At 51.8% G+C, this 19,968-nt stretch overlaps 1 protein-coding gene across 1 annotated transcript in view; it reads right to left on the reverse strand.

The window, feature by feature from the left end:
- LOC122392936 (zinc finger SWIM domain-containing protein 4-like) overlaps positions 1 to 19,968 on the reverse strand; it is a 72,340-nt gene that overhangs the window by 5,459 nt on the left and 46,913 nt on the right. The window contains exons 6-16 of the mRNA XM_043388316.1: positions 15,686 to 15,834; positions 14,854 to 15,004; positions 14,023 to 14,228; positions 12,581 to 12,735; positions 12,184 to 12,314; positions 11,143 to 11,252; positions 9,422 to 9,623; positions 8,770 to 9,014; positions 4,531 to 4,700; positions 3,399 to 3,544; positions 1,302 to 1,465 (exon numbers count right to left, since the gene is read on the reverse strand). Coding sequence (XP_043244251.1) covers positions 1,302 to 1,465; positions 3,399 to 3,544; positions 4,531 to 4,700; positions 8,770 to 9,014; positions 9,422 to 9,623; positions 11,143 to 11,252; positions 12,184 to 12,314; positions 12,581 to 12,735; positions 14,023 to 14,228; positions 14,854 to 15,004; positions 15,686 to 15,834 — 1,829 coding nt within the window. The remainder of the gene's footprint in view (positions 1 to 1,301; positions 1,466 to 3,398; positions 3,545 to 4,530; positions 4,701 to 8,769; positions 9,015 to 9,421; positions 9,624 to 11,142; positions 11,253 to 12,183; positions 12,315 to 12,580; positions 12,736 to 14,022; positions 14,229 to 14,853; positions 15,005 to 15,685; positions 15,835 to 19,968) is intronic.

Consider the following 19,968-nt stretch of genomic DNA (forward strand, 5'->3'; position numbering starts at 1 on the left):
ACGGAACCAGACATGATGTCTGTGGCTCACACACACATAAGGCGACGTTAGATACACACAAGAAGGTATTACACACCCTACCCAAGACATCGTTCTGAATCAGTCATAAATGTTCCGCGAAGTTTCGCTAAAAATCACGTGGCACCAGTGGCACGTGTCAGAACGCTTTTAAAACATCGCAAACGGCGGCAGGCACGGTTAATAGCAGTCACATAGACATTAGCTGTATTCGTGATCGGACGTCTCGGATTCTAAGACAGGATAAGGACACAGATCTGGGAATCATGAACGCAAACTAAGGAGAACCGAGCATAACGCATAACACAGCATCCCTAGCCTCAACGGCGGTCTGCCAGGCCCATCTTGGCTTGGTAAGCCAACCGGCACATCAAGCCACCAGCGTCTCGCGGAGCGGCCGAGGCGGCGGCGCCCACGCCGACACATCAGCGGAGCGCGGACGTGCGGATCAGTCTGTCAGAGGGGCTCAGTGTCGAACGGTGCCGGCGTCCGGCGCTCGACCCGCGCAGCTCAGAGTCAGACCGTAATGCAATGTCGGCAGCAAGCCGGTGCTGCTGTCAATCAGCGGCGCTGGCAGAGTCGCAGCGACGCAGAGACAGACACACGGACCGGCCGAACACACAGATACACGGAACGGGCTGGAAACTCATACAGACCCGAGTAGCCAGGGCAGGGTGAAGAGACAGGATGTCTGATGGATGGGTGGTAGTTGTTGGATCGCTGTACTGTCATCTGATCAGCAAGTCGGCGAATGTTTTCATTTTATTAATTTTGCTAAGGAAGTTGCAACTTACATTCCCGACGAAAAAGAAAGACATTTTGCCAGAATGCATCCGGGTACGCTGGCGCGTTTCTAAGAAATGATTTAACGTGTGTCTTATTCGGCCACCCTTCGCAGTAAATTCAGAAATAGTCATTAATCTGATAATTGACCGAAGGGTGAATAAAAACGTTTATTTTTACTTAATCTCGCATTGCCAACGCTTCTTTCGCACAGCCTCCGCAAAAATTCCGAAAGGTGAAAAAGCCCGAGTGAAGTAGGTCTTGGACCGTTAACGTATCAGTGACTGGGCGCCACAGCCGGCTAGGTAACTCATCTACTTCTGTAACTGATACACGACTCACTACAACCACAAGGCACGCGGTATAATTTGTGAGGTAATTAAAAGGCAAGCAAAAACAACTCCTAGTCCAGACGACCACTAGACACTCCCACATAGAGCCACAACAATTACGAGGATCCTGTATGTTCTGTCCGTCTCACACGTCACGGAGAGCCTCACCTGAAGTCCCAGCTCGAAGGCGGCGGACAGTAGCATCGCCGGCCGTGGGCCCTCGGCTGAGGTGGCGAACCGGAACGCGTCCTGCGCCAACTTGAACAGGTGCGTCGAGCCGTGTATGTTGAGCTGTGCAGCCTCGAGCACGAGTCGGAGCCGGTACATGTCGTCTGTCGGGGAGGGATGAACGGTGTCACGAGGCAGTAGAGGGATACATTACAAAACAAAAACGCACGAATCAGTCAGGGGACAATATGACTCCCCGACAAAGACCCAATGCTTCCCTCAAACTCCTTTTTTTAGTCATACAGCAGCCCACTGTAGTTTCATGTCACAACTCAGCCTCGTAGTGACGCCAAAGAGACGGCAAACAGCGAGGGTCAGAAAAGGAGAACACGATTTGCGTGGAGAGGTACCATGAAGCGAGGTCGACTTGAAACCGGTGCAAGTTCATTTCGATGCAGATAGAACGCTGGGTTGTTGGGAATGTTCATGTCAGCTGCAGCCAATACTATATGTGCCAAGAAAACAACTGAAGCACTGTAACGAACTTGTGCACGACAACTTAGTTCATGACCTTCCGCGTGACCCCGTCATGCTGTCGTCGCTAGGGGTGTTCATAGTCATAGCTTGAAATGAAACGGTACAAAATAATGTTATTAAGCTATTTGATTTTCTGGATAATAAAGGAAACAAAATAATGGGGCAAATGCTTTATCCCTGCAATGTCCCATTTAAACTAGAAACAATTCAATGTACGCACAGTCAACGGATTAGGGCAAGGCTAACCCACACAACTTAATACTCATAGTTGACGAGAATATCACCTAAATGTCAGGAGTTTGCCGAACAAGGATCATTCTGGGCCTAGTAACCTTGCTCGGGGAACAAAAAGAAAAACGCTCTGAAGTCACATGACGACAACCTGTCCGTGATTAGGCACTGGACTCGTGTTAAGGCACCGGACTTGTGATAAGGCACCAGTGCCTTATCACAAGTCTGGACCAGTGACCTGTGACTGGTCCTCTGTGACTGGTGGTAAGTCTGACCAGTGACCACACCGAGCTGGACCAGTGACCAGTTGGTCACTGGTCCAGCTCGGTCAATGGGCCCACAAACCCACCAGTGATGAAACGGTGTGGTACCGATGCTGTTCTCTCCTCTAAATCAACTACGCTGAATAAACATGAGTTTCTGAGAATATTTTGCTCACAAAGTTAATAATAGGAGAAGCCAATAAAATAAATAGTAAGCGATGTTATGCGCCGTAAAACATTCTCAATGCTTCAGTGCTTCAAATGCGAAAAAAAACATAAAAACAAAAAAGATACCATTACCGCACATCTAAAAACCCGATTTGACCCCATGCCGATATGACGCAATGCTCCAACATCGGAGTTCTGCGGTTCAGTAGTTGCCACTATTCAGCAACAACGCGTTGGTCTGCTGACCAAATGACACATGTTCAGACAGCGGACTCAGACCTCCTCGTTTTCGTTTCTGGGTTTTCAAAGCACCTCTCGCTCCGATGGCCAATGTGAAAGAGCCCGTCTCCGGCTGGCCGACCGTGACTGTCCGCGACTGAACAGCGGTCTTCACCAGTCCCAATCGGCCCAGTCTGCCCGGCCATGGGGTCAGCAGCAGCCCTTCCTGTTCGGCCATTACCGTAATTGGCGCCCGCCCTCTCACTCGATTGAACTCTTTGAATGTGGTAAAATAGATCAGACTCCCAGTACTTTGCGGATCGACGCCCTCCGTCAGACAGAAGCGATTGATTTTTGGTCATAAGCCGAACGACAAAATAGTCTGGCGAAAAGCGATACATATATGAGCAAAGACGATTATCATTTCTGTGCGCTGCCGAACACGTATAATGTATACTGCATAATCCAAGTAAAAAGAAAAACGTTTTCCGGCAGCCAGATTTTAGCCGCCCGAGCCTCAGCTGCCCACTCATGCTCTAGTACAGCACACGGCGCTTATTTTTGTCCGTGTCCTGTCGGCTTCTCTAAGCCGTCACTGCCCACCCACACGACAACATCGACGAAATCATCGTCGCCGACAGCGTCGAGACAAACGCTGCACTTGACGACGGTAGCTCACCTTTGACGGCGGCGAGCATGGTTGAGGCTAGGGCGCACTGCTGGCTCTCGATGTTGCCCAGTGTGAACCAGCGCGGGTAGCGTCGTAGCACCATGTTGGAGACCGTGGTGTCATCAGGGTCATCCAGCTCTTCCAGAATTGGCAGCCTGCGGCGCACAGGGAGAGGGTAGGTGAGCTTCGGGGGTAGATGGAATCGTTACCGCAGCGAGTCCCAAAGCGTTGTCATTTCAGCCCCATCAGCATTGGCTATAAGATAGTTGCTAACTTTGAGGCTAACTGTTTAAGCATCAGTATCCTATGTTACAGTGGTTTTCAGCCAACGCTTAAATTACATGCATCAGTGTGTCTGTTCTAGAAACAGAATTTCATCGAAAACCACTCATAACTCCTCGAACTGAATGCATAGGCCAATTGCTTCAAGCAATATCTCTTTCCACCTACCCAACCGCCTGTCATTACCTTCTTTCATATAGGCGATCCAGTAATGGTTTCCAAAGAAAACTGGGCAAGCTGAATGGGCAAAGCCGAGGCAAGACGATGCGCCATAAGGCAGGGCTGGCATGTGCGCCTTCCCATTCAAAAATAGATTCGCAAGCCCACGCGTTGACCAGTCAGAGCTCATTGCGGGCAATTATATGACGATAACGCTAGATTAAATACTTGCATAAGACAGCGTTGCATTGGTAATGACTAGTGCTACTCTGACCTATTGATTACATAACATAGAAAGTTAGGTAATATCGAGTTTCTACGATGTATGAGCGTAAGAGCCCCCGGGTTCACCATTAGCGAGTAAATAGAGTAACAACTTAGAATTCTACAGGTACAGTAACTACTGTAAGCACAGGAATACATGACGCGTTTCAGTCTCGTGACCGGTCGCCGGCTCAGAACATTTCATCCCCTGACAGCGTCACTGAGCCCAGCGTGCGTCAGCAAATGTCTGCCAGAATCCATGGAACTCAGCTCGGATGCCTCAATATCCGTCAGTGAACGGGTCCGGTTGTCTTAGACGTCGACACCAGTCAACCTGTCATCTGAGGATCCGTCCACGTCACGTGTTCCCCAGCCTCAGAATCTGTCAGCTCTACCTCACTGCCGGAACTATCCCGCACGACGGGGCGGCACTGACCTCATCGCTCGCAGTCCCACGCGCTGCGCCAGATCCGCGTCATGCCTCAGCAGAGTAGTGAACAGGTACTTGGCGAAGGTGTGCAGGGGGACGGACTCAGCGTGGATGGCCTGTCCGAGTCCCGAGGTGGGGCCGCCCTCCAGGAGAAGCATTGTCTGCCGACGTAACACCTGAGGGGGAGGGAGTGTCACAAGAGGGTCAAAGGGGGCGGTTTAAGAGATGGGCGGACCACGGGACGGGAGAGGGTCAGAACACCGGACCACAGGGTCGAAATAATCACATCGGGCTATACCCCATCACAGAGAAACAGGAGAGTAACACTATTCAAAGCGAGTTAGAGCAACGAGTGAGATGCGTAACACTAAGTGTCAAACGAGCCACAGTTGTCAAACGAGCTCATTATCAATTATTGGTCACAGTTGAAAGCACACTACACAGGGCGCCACCAGCACAGCTATGGCAAGAAACTTGGGGATTAGAGCAGATCCGTCTCCAAGTTATTTTTGCGACTGTTGTATAACCAGAGTAGTCACTGACATGTCCCGATGTAAGAAATAAAATAAAATAAGCAGAGCACCTGCTAGCCAACTTGCTTTTGCTCAACAGCATAACACAGCAAACAAAACAACTCAGACCACAAACAAGTCTGTTAAAGCGGCGCAGGTATGCAATTTTACGCCCCCGCTAAGCATGAAGCTTAGAGAGCTCTGGTAATGACAAGACCTGCCGTCCGTCCATAGTCCATAGAACAACGACTGGGGAACATCAGATACAGACCATAGAGCCATCTAGAGCTACGATAAAGGACTCAGCGCCATCTGGAGGCTTGACACGCCCCAGCGCCGGGTACCACAGCATTGATTTTAGGACTAAAGTACGTATCGCTAAAGTACGTAGGACAAAAGTACGTATGCAAATGTTCGTACGCAAATATACGTAGGCGATAAAGTTCGTATGCCAAAAGTACGTACGCAAATGTTCGTACGCAAAAGTACGTATGCAAAAGTACGTAGTGTATAAAGTACGTATGTCAAAAGTACGTACGCAAATGTTCGTACGCAAAAGTATGTATGAAAAAGTACGTAGTGCATAAAGTACGTATGCCAAAAGTACGTACGCAAATGTTCGTACGCAAAAGTACGTATGCAAAAGTACGTAGTGTAAAATGTACGTATGCCAAAAGTACGTACGCAAATGTTCGTACGCAAAAGTTCGTATGCAAAAGTACGTAGTGTATAAAGTACCTATGCCAAAAGTACGTACGCAAGTGTTCGTACGCAAAAGTACGTATGCAAAAGTACGTAGTGTATAAAGTACGTATGCCAAAAGTACGTACGCAAATGTTCGTACGCAAAAGTTCGTATGCAAAAGTACGTAGTGTAAAAAGTACGTATGCCAAAAGTACGTACGGTTCGTATGCCAAAGTACGTAGTGTATAAAGTACGTATGTTAGAAGTAGGGTATAGTCGTGTAAGTTGGTCCACTTTTTCTTTATTGCTGCTCTGTTGCCATACTGCAGGGAACTCATGCTAAATTCATATACCAAATAATATAGCTTTGTCCATTTCGCCCATTTACTCATCAATAAATTTTGCTATGCCTTGTAACAAATGCTCATTAAATAAAGAATCAGAAAGGTATTACACATTGATCAACTTAACCCAAGGGTGGGGTACGTACTTAATACCCTACGTACATTTGCTATACGTACTTTTGTCCGTGACGTACTTTTGTCCACACGTAGGGTAGACCGGGGCAAGTCGCCCCGCCGAGGTAAAACGCCTCACCGATGTTTCTCGGAACTGGCAGGGTTCTGGGGAAAGATCCTCTCTTCTGTTAATCTAGTGCAGGGGTCGGCAAATGGTGGGGCATGCCCCCTTTGGCGTTAATGGAGCCCTTTCGGTGGGGGTAATGAGGGATTCTGAGAAAGCCTATCTTTTTAGAGTTTGTAGCTCCAGTGATGGAGCCATCGTGACTGTTGCATCCCAGGGTTCAAAGATTAGCCCAGGCCAAAGGCACAGCACACTATTGATTAGATACCAACTTTCACGTATGTACCTGCTCGCCTCACCATCTCACCCCTCCGTACAGTCGTTCAAAAGCAGCTGCAACTTTTAACCGTCGCCCGTCTGTTGGCGTTTCAACAGCCGCTAACGTAAGGGGGAGGAGTCGATCGGACCCCCGCGGCCTCTCGGACTCTGATATGGAGCTGTGCATAAAAAAAAGAGGAGCGTGCTACCCGTGACCATAGGAAGCCGCTGCTGCCCATTTTTAAGGTCCTTGGTCATTCCGTCTCATTCAAGAGGGCAATGATAAGTGTCGAGAAAATCGGGACCCGCTATAACTTCTTGAAGTGAGATTTTATGGCTCAAGATGATCTCCATAAAAAGCTCATAAGCCAACGGTCATTATGGGTCCAGAGGCCAGTTTTACCAACAGAAAAATAGCCGCCTGCCGGAATTTTTGCCTAAAGATCGTTTCACATATGGAGCGTAAACGGTAAAGCCCTATCCGCTTACGAGCCCATCGCGTTTACGCTCCGTATATGAAGCGGTCTTGAGGCAAAAATTCCGGCAGGCGGTTATTTTTCTGTTGGTAAAACTGGTCTCAGGTCATGATATTTTCCGGGCTGGTGAAAAAAAAAATGATGGGCTCGAGGGTGCAATTTGGTCGTGATCCAATGCCTTTTACGTGAGCTTTTAACGAAAAACCACCCGCCGCCCCTATACGTACAAGGGTTAAATGGGATATAGCATAGGCGGCGGAACGGGGAGGGCACCGGGGCACCGTGCACCCTTTGATTTTGGTATTTTAACATTAGCCCTATGGGCGTTGCATGGAAAGAATGGGACCAAAAGTCGGCAGTGCTCCCCCTTCCCCCTTAATTGAAGGTGTTCCGCCGCTACTGGGATATAGGCATTAAATGTTTTGTGGAGGAAGTGTCATGTTTTAAATTTGATGCATTGGAAATGCACAAATACCCAAAGAGTTCCAGGACGGTATGGAATTTCAGTAAACATAGTTGTGTCAGCAATGGGGTCTGGTAGGTTGGGGCAATGGCCCTGCCTGGCGCCCAAAAAGGGGGCACGACCCCGAATGACCTGCCGACCACTGATCTAGTGTATGGGGCTTCTTGCCTCAGGCCGTGGGGTGTTTTGCCCTGGGGTTGGGGAAAATGCCCCATTTGCAGTTGCTTCACAAAGCACTTCCTAGCTGGGAGTCCGATCATAAGTGAATGAATTTGAGGGGTGGAATTTAAAGTAAAATGTCCAAAGAACACATTGAGCACAAATTTGGCCTTCCAGGTGATGTGAGACAAAAGTAGGTACCTATTTAGCAAAATAAATTATCTGTGGCGTCTTGCCCAAGGCTACCCTACTTTATACCCTACGTACATTTGCTATGCGTAGGCTTTTGTACGTGACGTACTTTTGTCCATACGTACTTTATACCCTACGTACTTCTGCGATACGTACTTTTGTCCGTGACGTACTTTTGTCCATACGTACTTTTTACCCTACGTACATTAGCTATACGTACTTTTGTCCGTGACGTACTTTTGTCCATACGTACTTTATACCCTACGTACTTTTGCGATACGTACTTTTGTCCCTGACGTACTTTTGTCCATACGTACTTTATACCCTACGTACTTTTGCGATACGTACTTTTGTCCCTGACGTACTTTTGTCCATACGTACTTTATACTGTACGTACTTCTGCGATACGTACTTTTGTCCTTGACGTACTTTTGTCCATACGTACTTTATATTGTACGTATTTCTGCGATACGTACTTTTGTCCCTGACGTACTTTTGTCCATACGTACTTTATACTGTACGTACTTTTGCGATACGTACTTTAATCCTACGTACTTTTGCTTACGTACTTTTGTCCTACGTACTTTAGCGATACGTACTTTTGTCCGTAACCCCACAGCATTCTAGTCAGTAATTCCTTTCCGCGCTTCAAAAACGCCATCTTTTTAGTCTCATGGGCACCCCTAATCCAGTCCTTATCCCTCCCCAGAACCACCCTTAAGCCCCTCTTAAAAACACATTCAGGTACTTACCAAAAAAAAAAAAGAACAGGCAAGCCTTTTCTCTCGCGTGTCATGCTTCCGGCCTCCACAAACCCAGTATAAATTCAAATACGCTTCACACACCTCTTCCACACACCCACTTCTGCAACTTGAACAGCTTCCACCTCCCCTCCCTCCTCCAATCTCACGTCACTCACCGCCACGAGCAGTCCATCGGCCTCGATCTCGGACAGTTTGGCGATCAGTCGCTCCTCCTGTTTGCACGCCTTCTCCTGAGCGTAGAGCCCCACAGGCATGATCCGCTGCTGTCCCAGACCGAGCAGCGCCGCTTCTACCGCCAGTGTGAGGAACGTCTCGGCCCGGTCCCGCGAGCCGGGCACGGGGACGTGTCGGTACCGCGGAGGGGTGACGTTGGAACCGTCCTCACTGGAGCCGGCCGGCTCTGCGAGAAGGGGGGGGGGGTTAGAGGGTTAGATGGGTACAGAGATGAACATGAATCGGGTGATCGTGGACTGATGAACTTAGTCCGATTCATCAACGCTACGATGAACTGACTGATTGAATATTGTTTCCGTGTATGTCGTTAAAAAACAAACTGACTTACTCATATACAATTTTTTGTTAACTAAGCCTTGATTCCTCATATTAGGCACCTACACACCAACAAAAACCCTAACATCATCTTATTCCGTCACAGGCCCTCACATAGGCGTTGTATCATGGTATAAACAGAGCTGAGTGTAGCAGGGCAGAACAGGCGGAGGGAGAGGATGTTTTAATATATGTACTGCGCTCAATGCCATTCACCGTCTTTCCCAGCACCATCGACCGTCATCCTTCACAACTCACCAGGAAAGTAGGTACACTTTCCGAGCGCGTCCGGCAGCACGGAGGCCTCTGCCAGTGTGTCAAACAGCGCTCCAACAGGGTCGAGCGGGTGTCCCACCCATCCCTCCTGGCAGGCGTGAGTGGGACTCTGCGCCACTCCGGAGAAACTGCAGCGCGGTAGGACGTGTGCCTTCTCCTCCTCCCAGCGGTGTTGAGCCTGGAGCTGGGGGTAGAGTAAGGGGTAGTTGGAGAGAGGGACAACGAAATGTGAAGAGGGGTGAGCACTGAGCACTCGACGAGGCTAGGAGGTGAGGACTGAGGGGTGAGAGTAGAATACAGGTAGAGGGACAATTCACAATAACACTCAGATGTGCACTACAATCTTCAATACATAAACAATTCATAAGCTTATGCGATTTAGGCTTTTTTGCCAGCAAGAATGGTAGCGAAATCGGTACGCTCCATCCAGGCTAGAAGCAAAGTGGACCCTGCCCCGCGACTGAGCAGTCAGAGGCTCCAAAGCGCCACCACTACACTAGCACGACTACAGTGAGGGCGCCACTGTCTGCACGAACACCAATATGAAGCCCACCAGGATCCCAAACCGGCCCAACCCACCCCAGGGATAAGGTACATCAACGCCCGGGCTGCGAGTGAAAAACAGTCAGGCACGTGAGGTCAGCGGGTCAATTAGCATAAATACCGGCCGAACGGGGCTTCACGTCAGACCGGCTGAATATGTACCGGCTGGGTGCGAGGATCAACGGCCGGCCGGACGCCGGCTTTGTACTGGAGGGGCGGGAAGCGGACGAACAGACGGACGAGGGGATAGATAGACGGACGAATGGACGGAAGGATAGACGGACGAGCGGATAGACGAATGGATAGATGGACGAATGGACGGATAGGCGAATAGAAATGCGAATGGACAGACAGACGGATGATTAGATAGACAGATAAACGGACGGACGTACGGACCAGCAGACGGATGGATGTAGGGGCAGACAGACAGACAGACGGTCCGGCCGGAGGGATGGCGGAAGCGGTAGATTAATTGCACTGTCGGAGGATTACGGGACCGGACGTTGCTCGGATTACTACAACAGCCCCCGTTCATAATTAACCAACCCGTGACGGTTCCGCTGGAGATTTTGGACGGTGTCTAGGGCCCATTGCAACACGTACAACTTGTTTGTTGACGTCCAAAGCGTAGGCGAAGGGGATGCAATGACCGCGTGGTAGAGGAAAGGCTAGGGACGAGCAGGGAAGTAAGTGTATCGTTATTGCTGATGTCTAAAGTAAGTTCGACTCTGACGTTGGTGGACGCAGTCCATGCCCAACGACTCGCCATGCACCCTACGCGGATGGAAGATACTACGCCCCAGGCAGCAAACTCACGACACAACTTTGAAGGATAACAGCTTTGCTACGCACTTTTGCTTTTCTTCGATGTACTTTAACGTGTCGTATTAGAGAAAGTAATGATAATTCGATGCTAACAAGTTTGATGCCTAAGGCATGTGATCTTTATTATTCTTGCACCAACTTTACTCCACATATGAATATCCCACACCCGAACCTACGCTAAGTCGTCAAAGCAAACCTCTGTTCCCACAAGCGCAGCCACAAGCGCAAACACACGGGAGTAGTCTCAGTAGCGTGAGAGCGTTCACCTCACGTGCGTCTGACAGCCAGAAGCGCACGGATCACGTCCGATCGGCCCCCACATCCGTGACGCTCACCTGGGAGAGTTTCAGGGTGCGCACGATAGATGTCGCCAGGCGAAGCGCCTCGCGGGTGTAGCCGTGCGACCGGAGCGCGTTCACTCGCGCGCAGGCCGTCGGAAGGTGTTCTGGAATGGACGAAACGCATGGTCACACTCGGGTCAACGATAATCTTGTTAGAGCTAAGATGGTCCACTAGGGTCACATGGGTAGGACGGGTTGGGCCAGGTCAATGGTCAGATCTAACCAAAGCGAGGCGAGTCGTACCAGGGAAGGTTTCGGGGCTCATCCCTGCAGTCTGTTGCTTTACCCCCGTCACAGACAGCATCCCAGACCGATCCGGGGCTCCGTAACGACCCAACTCGCCCGGGTCACGACACTCAGTCCCGTGGGTCGGCCGGATCGGTCGTTTGGAGGGCCAAACAGCCCCCAGGGCAGGCCGTTCGAGCAGGCAACTCCGCACCACGCAGCGACCAAAGAACCCGGAGCTCAGCATTTCGGAGAGGACGGGTACACAAAAGCCCTGTTCGGTGCCCACATGGTCCCCATAACTGCGGCCCTTCCGAGCTACATCCGCCTTCAAATGCGACCCTTTCCCCGAACCGGTCGAACTTTCACAGTAGTTGGCCGTTCAGGGGAGCGCGGGGGAGCTACAAAATATCGGCAAGTGACCCTTCAGTGCTCGCTCCAACGCAGTATGTCTGTTGAAGTTAGTTAAACCGTTTCTTTGAGAAACTTTCGGCGGGTTGGGGACTGCGTCATGCACCTCCAGAAAAAGGTCACGTGGAAGACGACAAGCGTGCACCACATTAGTTATTTCGCAGCCTTACGTTACATGATGCATGATCAAACCCTGTCATTTCGCATTAGCCGCAAGATCATACACGGCGAGATCACATATATTCCACGGCGGCACAAAATCACCTCAAAGATCACGAGTATCGCCACACAGGGTCACATCACAGGTCACGATACAAAGTCACACCAAGGCGTCACATCACATCGTCTAAGGTCACGTCACAGCGTCACATTAAATAACACTCTAAACGTCTTACGCACCTCGCCAGAGCGGCTGTCCCTGTATGTCGTAACTGGCCGAGTGTCCCTGAAGAGGCGGAGGCGGCTGGTCGTGCGCCATTATCTGCCGTAGCTGGTCGTTCTCCCAGCTCAGGTAGGTGCCGTCAATGGCCCTGATGGGTAAATAAATGCGGTCAGCAGAAAGGTACGGGTGAAAGCGAGCAAAGGTGCTTAGAGTAGGCTGTTAGTTGAGATGAAGCCAAGACGTAACGATGTGTTTAGATAACGGAAGATCGTGTCACAAAACATGTACCAGAAGAAAACCACACAAGCAGCGACACACTAAACATGACACCATACACGAGTCTCAATCCCCATCAGTAACAAATCTCATCAATCTCACCACAAACAGATTTGACAGGCTGTGTGTTGTACTCACCTATGGAACACCGTTCGCGGTGTCTGCGGACAGGTCTGGGCCGACACCTGGAAGGTGGCAGCCGGCGGCGGCGGCGGTCCTTCCGACATGGCCACGTCTTCGTCTGAGCTGTCGTCACTAGAGCTGGTCCGGTCTCCGCGAGAGCCCGGCTGCCACTGGAGGAGTGGAGGAGAGGGTCAGCGGGGCAATATTGACACTGGGGAGACGGAAGGAAGGGGGAGTGAGCAGCGGCTAAGGTGAAGTTATTATTTCATTACTCTCAGCTCAGTTGTCGCCGAAGCCAACCACATCCTAATGCAAGTTGGTTTCTCCTCAACTCGAGGTTTTATTTCTAAATTATTTCTTTTATTTTAAAATAAAATGAAATAAAATCGATTATTAACTGGTCGAGGCTAATGTACATTGCACGCATTGTCTGGAGTATGAGCCATCCACACGACCAGGTAATTCTCAACTGTGGGATAACTATGAGTGAAACATTGACGCGATTTTCAATAGCCCACATCAGATGTTGCACGGACAACGAACATGGCTGGAAAGCAAATCATCCCCTGCAGTTGCCAAGCAAATAATCGCCCACAGCATCCGTACAAAACTACAAACACCTGTTTGTTCCATTGCAACATTGCCCGCCCCACCCCGTATCAGCAGCAAACCACATCGACACGGTAAGACCTGCGGCGGGCCAGGCGCCAGCCGCCGGTCGGGGGCCCGTAGCAACAGCCTAACTGGGGAGGAAAGGAACGATAAGACGACCGCGCGGCGGCCGCCGGCTTAGGCAGCGGACAGGGCGCCTGGCCACCAGCGAGTCCGCCCGGCCTGCAAGCGGCTTAAACCGTGCCGAAAGCAGACCAAACGAGCAGGGCGGGCTTAGACGGCACGAGTCTTAGTACGGAACGCAGTTCGGCGGGTTGGGAATGGGATGGAGCAACCATCCAGAGGATGCGAAAGAAACTTGGTCAACTGAGGGACAGAGCGGACACTTTACATTTATAAAAATAATGCTCTTGCTAACCCAGCCAGGGTTCATTGGCACAGGTTCAGAGACGAGCACAGCGACCCAACTGAGCTCCGTCGGACTCTAGTTCGGATTGTGCAGAGGAGCGGGGTTGATCGGCTGCGGTTAGGAGTTCCCGGGGACCAGCTGGCATTAGTCGCCCAGTTATGGAGAGTCTCAACCCACATGTATGCATTTAGCCCAGGAATATGACAACCGCAGGGTGCTCAGGTTTATTTAAAGATGCGCTAGCCTGCACGCACGTTTTTAGTCCTTAAGATTTAATAAGGTTATAGAACGCTAATATGGAGCGATTATCAAAAGAAAAAAAATCTAAGCCCGACCCACATTCCAGCTACTAAAAGATCAGTCCGTGTCAGGACAGGCTCTCGTCGCAGCATGCCCAGTGCCCACGTTGATATAAGTCACAATCCCGCAGACTCACCCGCACGGCATCAGCCGAGGACGCGGAGCCGGCCCCGTGGGCTGAGCGGTCGGCGGCAGGAGCTGCCGACCGCTGCGGCGCCCTGAAGTCGGGGTCCTCCAGCGGACAGAACTCCACCTGAGCCCACCGACTGAGGAGTTCCCGCCACCGAGCCTTCTCCGTCTTGGAACTGGTTGGACTGAGGGTGACACATACCCAGAGTGCTCCTGTGGGTAGCGGAGGGGCACATGTCAGAGGCAGCGCTACCGACAGCGGGAAGTATGCACAGCAGGAGCGGAATCCGACAGTAATAGAGGTATGCTCGTAGCTGACAGACTGAACACTAAAGTTCTATCCGAATCCTAGCTGTCAATCTCACTGATCCCTCAGCCACATACCCACATCGCCCGAGACAGCGGCCGAAACAATAGCCGTCCGTCGCTAAGTCCAGTTTTACGCCGGCGACCGCTGTCAGACAACCATGTACGTCGACGGCGGATTGGACGTTATCATACCGAAGGTAAAATGCGCGCACACGCAACCGCCGACGGGTTGGCGGCGAGGTAAACCACTTTGCAGCCCAGTCGTGGGAGCGGCGCGCGGCGGCGGGGCCAGAGGGTGCCTGCGACCGTGCACCGGCCGACACTGGAACGCGCACAAAACAGAAAACATTGCACGCCACGTAAGGCATTCCGACAAAACAGCCAAACACGTGGGAGAAAAACAGCAAAACGAGAAATCTCTGCAGCGCTACAGCACAAAGCCCACCGCACATATCCTTTAAAAGGACGGATCCGCAAACAAGTGAACTTTGGCGGCGATCCGGGGGTTATTGATCGGGCTCGTACGTACCAAGCTGATCCCAGAGTTGTCGACAGCGGTCCTGCATCGGGTTGCCCTGCGACTTCCACAGGATCAGGTGCGGGTCGGCGAGGAACTGTTCGGTGATCAGCATCAGCATTCGGGAGCCGTTCGAGTCGCGCGCCCGCAGCATCTCCCGCACCTGACGGAGAGGGCGGCACACGTCAGCAGCACGTCAGAAGAACGTCATCACACGTCATCATACGTCATCGGACCGTCATCGGACCGTCAGGATAACGCCGTCTGATCACACATCATTCCAACGTCATCAGACCGTCATCACACATCATCCCACGTCAATATCAAAAGACCGTCATAACAAGTCATCAAGCCGTCATCAAACACGTCACCTGACCGACATCGAGTCGTCGTCACACATCAGTGAACGTCACCACACGTCAGCAAACCTTCACCAAGCATTCACCAAACCATCATCACAGACAGCCAACGTCACCGGCATACCCCGATCAAGGCCCTAAAAACAGCCCCGACAATCTCCGTTCGCCACCGCCGCTGACCACGTGAGGAAAACTGTCATGACAACAGAGCACAGCGGGAGAAAGAAAGACCGAACCAGCAGCTAAGACATGATCCGTTCAACCCTGTTACACTGAACGGAACTCGTGTACAAAGGGAACCGCTAGTCTAAACGCAGAAAAATGTCACCCAATACACGACTCCCATACGCTGAATGGAGTTCAGTGAGAATTTGTCTTTTCCCATACTTGTAAATGAATCACTGAACGGAGCATGTTCCGTAGACGGGAGAAACAGCGGGTCAGAGCGTGTGGGAAATATGCGAGAGGGAGAAAATGCGACTTACCTTCGCGAACATGGAGTTGAGCTGCTTGTTGGAGCTGCAGTAGCCTCCCTGGGAGAGATAGGATTTGACCTGTTCGCGGACTTGGTCCTCGTCCAGATGCCAGCTGTTCTCGGCGTCAGCACTGGCGCCGGCCGTCGGGTCGGGCGCGCCTGTAACAAGGGCCAGGTCAGGTCAGGTCAGGTCAGGTCAGGTCAGGTCAGGTCAGGTCAGGTCAGGTCAGGTCAGGTCAGGTCAGGTCGAGGCCAGAGAAACGCTGAGGTTCACTGGCGGGCCATCCCGTTACGTCAGGCCTCGTCTTCATGTTTGTAAATAGTGACATTTCCGTCTGCTACGTACAAAATAAATATACCCTGCATAATGCATGGGCGCTATATGCTTGTCATTTCAATTTCCATGCGGCACACACGACCGCATAGTCATTCGCCTAGTTGCAGTCATGCGCCACGAGTCTGCATAAACCACCGCGCCTCAACCTTCCCCGGTTCTCTCGGCACTAAATGACGTCATCCCAGACGGCGGGACCGGTCGATAAGTGACGTCACTCGGTCCATGACGTCACCGGCCATCCCGACAGTTCCGGGCGCGGCTGAGGCAGCTCTCACTATCAGCTCTTCAAACAGCCGCTCCTTGGAGAGATCAACAGCCACTGCAGTGCGTGCAACCGCTCAGAAATACCGCTCGGTGAGCCGCAAGCCGCTTACGGCGTTATTGCGCTGAGAAGCACCGAGCGAAACGAAATAGGACGAGGGAAGAGAGCGGTTGGATGAGGTGGATGAAACAGCAAGAGCTCGGCAGTTGCCGCAACACCTAGTTCGGACCAAGTCCACTGCACAAAACAGCGTCCGACTGACATACACTGTCCGCCAAGAACAACGCTATAGGGTAGAGGGGGCGGCAAAGTAACGCATATGTCAGTGTAAGGAGCAGCACCGAAGGAGCAAAAACTGGCAAAAACGCTTGTGCTGTGTCATCTTTTTATGAGCAAGGCCTACGGGTGACAGACTTAGAACACAAGAATGCAGACTATCACTGTTCCCTGAAGCTCCTGATATAAATAATCTTCCAGCAAGTTTGTCCCGCAAACTATCATGACCTCATCTAATCGTTAACTGCTCGGCGGGCCCTCGGGTGTGTCTCCCAGACCCGATCGGGCCTGGAATCTCTGGCAGCATCGCAATGCAGCCCGGCGGCAGGAGCCGTGTACCAAACCGCCCGCAGCGCCGCAGGACGTGCCGTACCAACCAGTGTCGGCTGCGGGCAGGGCCGGCGGCCGCTGCATTCCTCCACCACGGCCGCCGTCCCTCGTCCGGCCTGCCGCCGTCCCTCGTCCGGCCTGCTGCCGCACCTCGCCAGCCCGCAAACAGCTGGCACCCTTTCAAGACGGCCCAGCTGCCTGCCTTCAGCGCGCGCCGCGCTAATCCCAGGGGTAGGTACCCTCCAGCGCGCGCCGCCCGCCGCTGCCACCGCCGCCCGACCGCCGCTGTCTGGCTGCCTTTCTGCCGTCGATCTGACTCAAATCGGCCGGCCGGACAGGGTCGGTAGGGTGACAATAGATCGACACCGGAGGCTCTGAGAACGCTGAAAGAGTCCGGCGGAGTCTGAACAAACTCCGTTCAGGGCCGAGCGGACGGCAGGCGTCGCCCGACCTCGGCATAGAGGGGACAGCCTGCGGTCGAACGTGCCCCGTTCACAGTGAAGGGGATTAGGGCCGGCGCAGAAATCACCTGCCCCCGAGCGGCGCACACATCCACTGCGCTGTGGTATGTCGGGTGGGACCGTCACCCTTTCTCTACCCCAGCCCTCCACACCCAGCAAACAGCGCAAATCGCTCGGCTGATGCGACTTTCAGCTCCACAATGCATGGGAAATATCTAGCCATCTCTGCCACTGATGAAAAAACGCTGTCTCGGCACGGCATATCTCTCTGACAGTGGGCGACCACAGGTGTCCTCGGCTGCGTGCCCTGCCGTCCGCGGTCGCTCTGAGACCGGTGGTTGATGAGTGTCTGCATGGGCGGCGCCACCGGGGGGGACGGGGGGGACAGGTCCCCCGCTATCGAAAGTTAGGGGGGTACAGTACCCCCCTATCGGCGAGGCCCGTTCAGTAGTTGATAATAATGCATTATAGAGCTATCCGTCGCATTTAATGCATCGTTGGTTAATCAAGGCAGGTTCTGAATAAAGATTGCTGTTGGGATGCATCGCAGGGGGTCCTGGCCATCTGCAAAAGGTGTGGAGCTGTGATGCCTGTAGTTATAAGGTGATCGGCAGGGCCTCGGGGATCGTGCACCCTTTTTGGGGCGCCAGGCAGGGTTATTACTTATTACCTCCCCACCCCACTGCCAGACCCCATTGCCGATAAACCCAAGTTCACTGAAATTCCATAGATTTCCGTTACTATATGAAAATTTTCCATTACTAATTAGTCAAATTCAAGCATGGCAGTTCTACCACAGGAACCATTCGAAATCTATGCCATTTAACCCCAGCACTTGTGGGGAGAAGTGTTCGGATAGATCACAGGCAGGACCCAAAAAAGCACGCAGTAGCCCAAGACCTTATAATTGGATATAGCATCGGCTCCCTCTCGTCAAGGGGTTCGATAGCACTCGTTTTTTTCTGCAAAACTAAGTTCGGTCGGCGGCCGAACGGCTGGGGGTCTAATCGAGCCCCCCATCCCTCCCCTTCTTACGTCAGCGGCTGTGAAAATGCCATTACCAGCTGTTGAAACATGGCAGTTGCTTTTGCATGAGTGCACGAAAGGGTTTTAGGTCCGTGATACGTGAAAGGTTCTACATGAAAATTGAGATACACCAGCTTATCAAATTGTGCTCACTGTGGTGCGCTCGGTTTTACCTCGACTAGTCTTTGAATTCTGGGGTGAAACAGACCAGTCAAGAAACCTGTTCCATAAAGAGAGCCACTAATGCTAAAGAGATGTGGGATCAGGTTTCCAGAGACCTTCATTACCTCCCAAAGGGGGTGCCCCGCCATTTGCCAATCCCTGCTGTAGTTGTTACGATTGGAGGGTGAATATGAGAACGATGCAGGTCGTGCCAGCTCGATCATGACGAACACAATGGTGCCGACATCACAGCTCTACTGCCATTTTTGACGAAGCTAATCAACAGGGACCGGAATCCTACCCTGGGGCATTTCACCTGCAGAGGTCGCCGGACCTGAGACCCTTTCACTCAATTTTTTCAACGGTGCATGCGCTCGTTTTTCCCGCGAAGCTCTTGGCAAGTAAAATCCATCAGAAAGTGTGACCAAATAACGGCTGGTGACCTTCCATGACCTAGCATGGCCTTTTGAGTGACCACCGATGACATGACCACTGACGGCTAGCCATTAGCTGCACCCTGCCCGTTGCATATGGATCAGGTGGTGATGTCATGATTCTGAAATTATATTGCAGTTTTGACGCACTAGTCAGAGCAGAAAACATTCCCACTTTTCCTCCATGAATATGTGTATGATGGTGAAGCCCTGAAGCTGACCAGACGTAAGATCGAAAATTTGAAAGTGCGAAACGTAAGAATAGCTGGCACTGCTACTCATACCTAAGCAATTCGCAGCTTGTAGGAAACCAGCTTTGAGTTGGCAAGACTGCAAATTTTGATTTAGAGGCAAGGATGCTTGAAAAGGTGATCGATCTTAGGTGTCCTAGGATAAGTTTGGAAACGGGATGCACCATTCGATGTGTTTTGGGCCTTGCCAAGTTTCGCGGCGTTACGTGCCTCGTTTTTTTTTTTGGCATACACGATCAGTATCTACTTTTGGGATTTTCGATTTTCGGTCCCCGTCCCCCCCTATCGAAAACCCGTGGCGCCGCCCCTGAGTGTCTGGGCCCAAACAAGACAGCCGGAATGTCGCCCGTACAGCACGCGGCGGGCCGGCACGGTAGCATGGCGGTGAGTTAGAGACAGTGATACAGGGCGGGATATGGAATGGCGCTGCAGTGTGCGGGGTTCCCAAACAGCTCGCGGTTGATACAGAGTGGTTGGTGGAATGGGAGTGATGGCTGTCTGTTGGTCAGCCCAGCGGCATAGCTGCAGGCAGTGTGCGTCATGAAACAGGGCGTTTGTCGGGGAGGCAGCACCACTTTTACGACCCAGGAATCCCCACCTATATTACACATCCGCAGTGCAGTAATGCTGGGTGAGTAACGCACATAGATACCGCCCCGAGGCGGCCTGGTGCGGCGGTCAGGGATGTGACTCAACACAAGCCCAGGCGCCGACGGTTGTGCGTGTCACAGAGCAATAATAACGGTCTCTGAGC

This window comes from Amphibalanus amphitrite, unplaced genomic scaffold (assembly GCF_019059575.1).
Source record: "Amphibalanus amphitrite isolate SeventyFive unplaced genomic scaffold, NRLGWU_Aamphi_draft 000507F_arrow, whole genome shotgun sequence".
Lineage (NCBI taxonomy): Eukaryota > Metazoa > Arthropoda > Thecostraca > Balanomorpha > Balanidae > Amphibalanus > Amphibalanus amphitrite.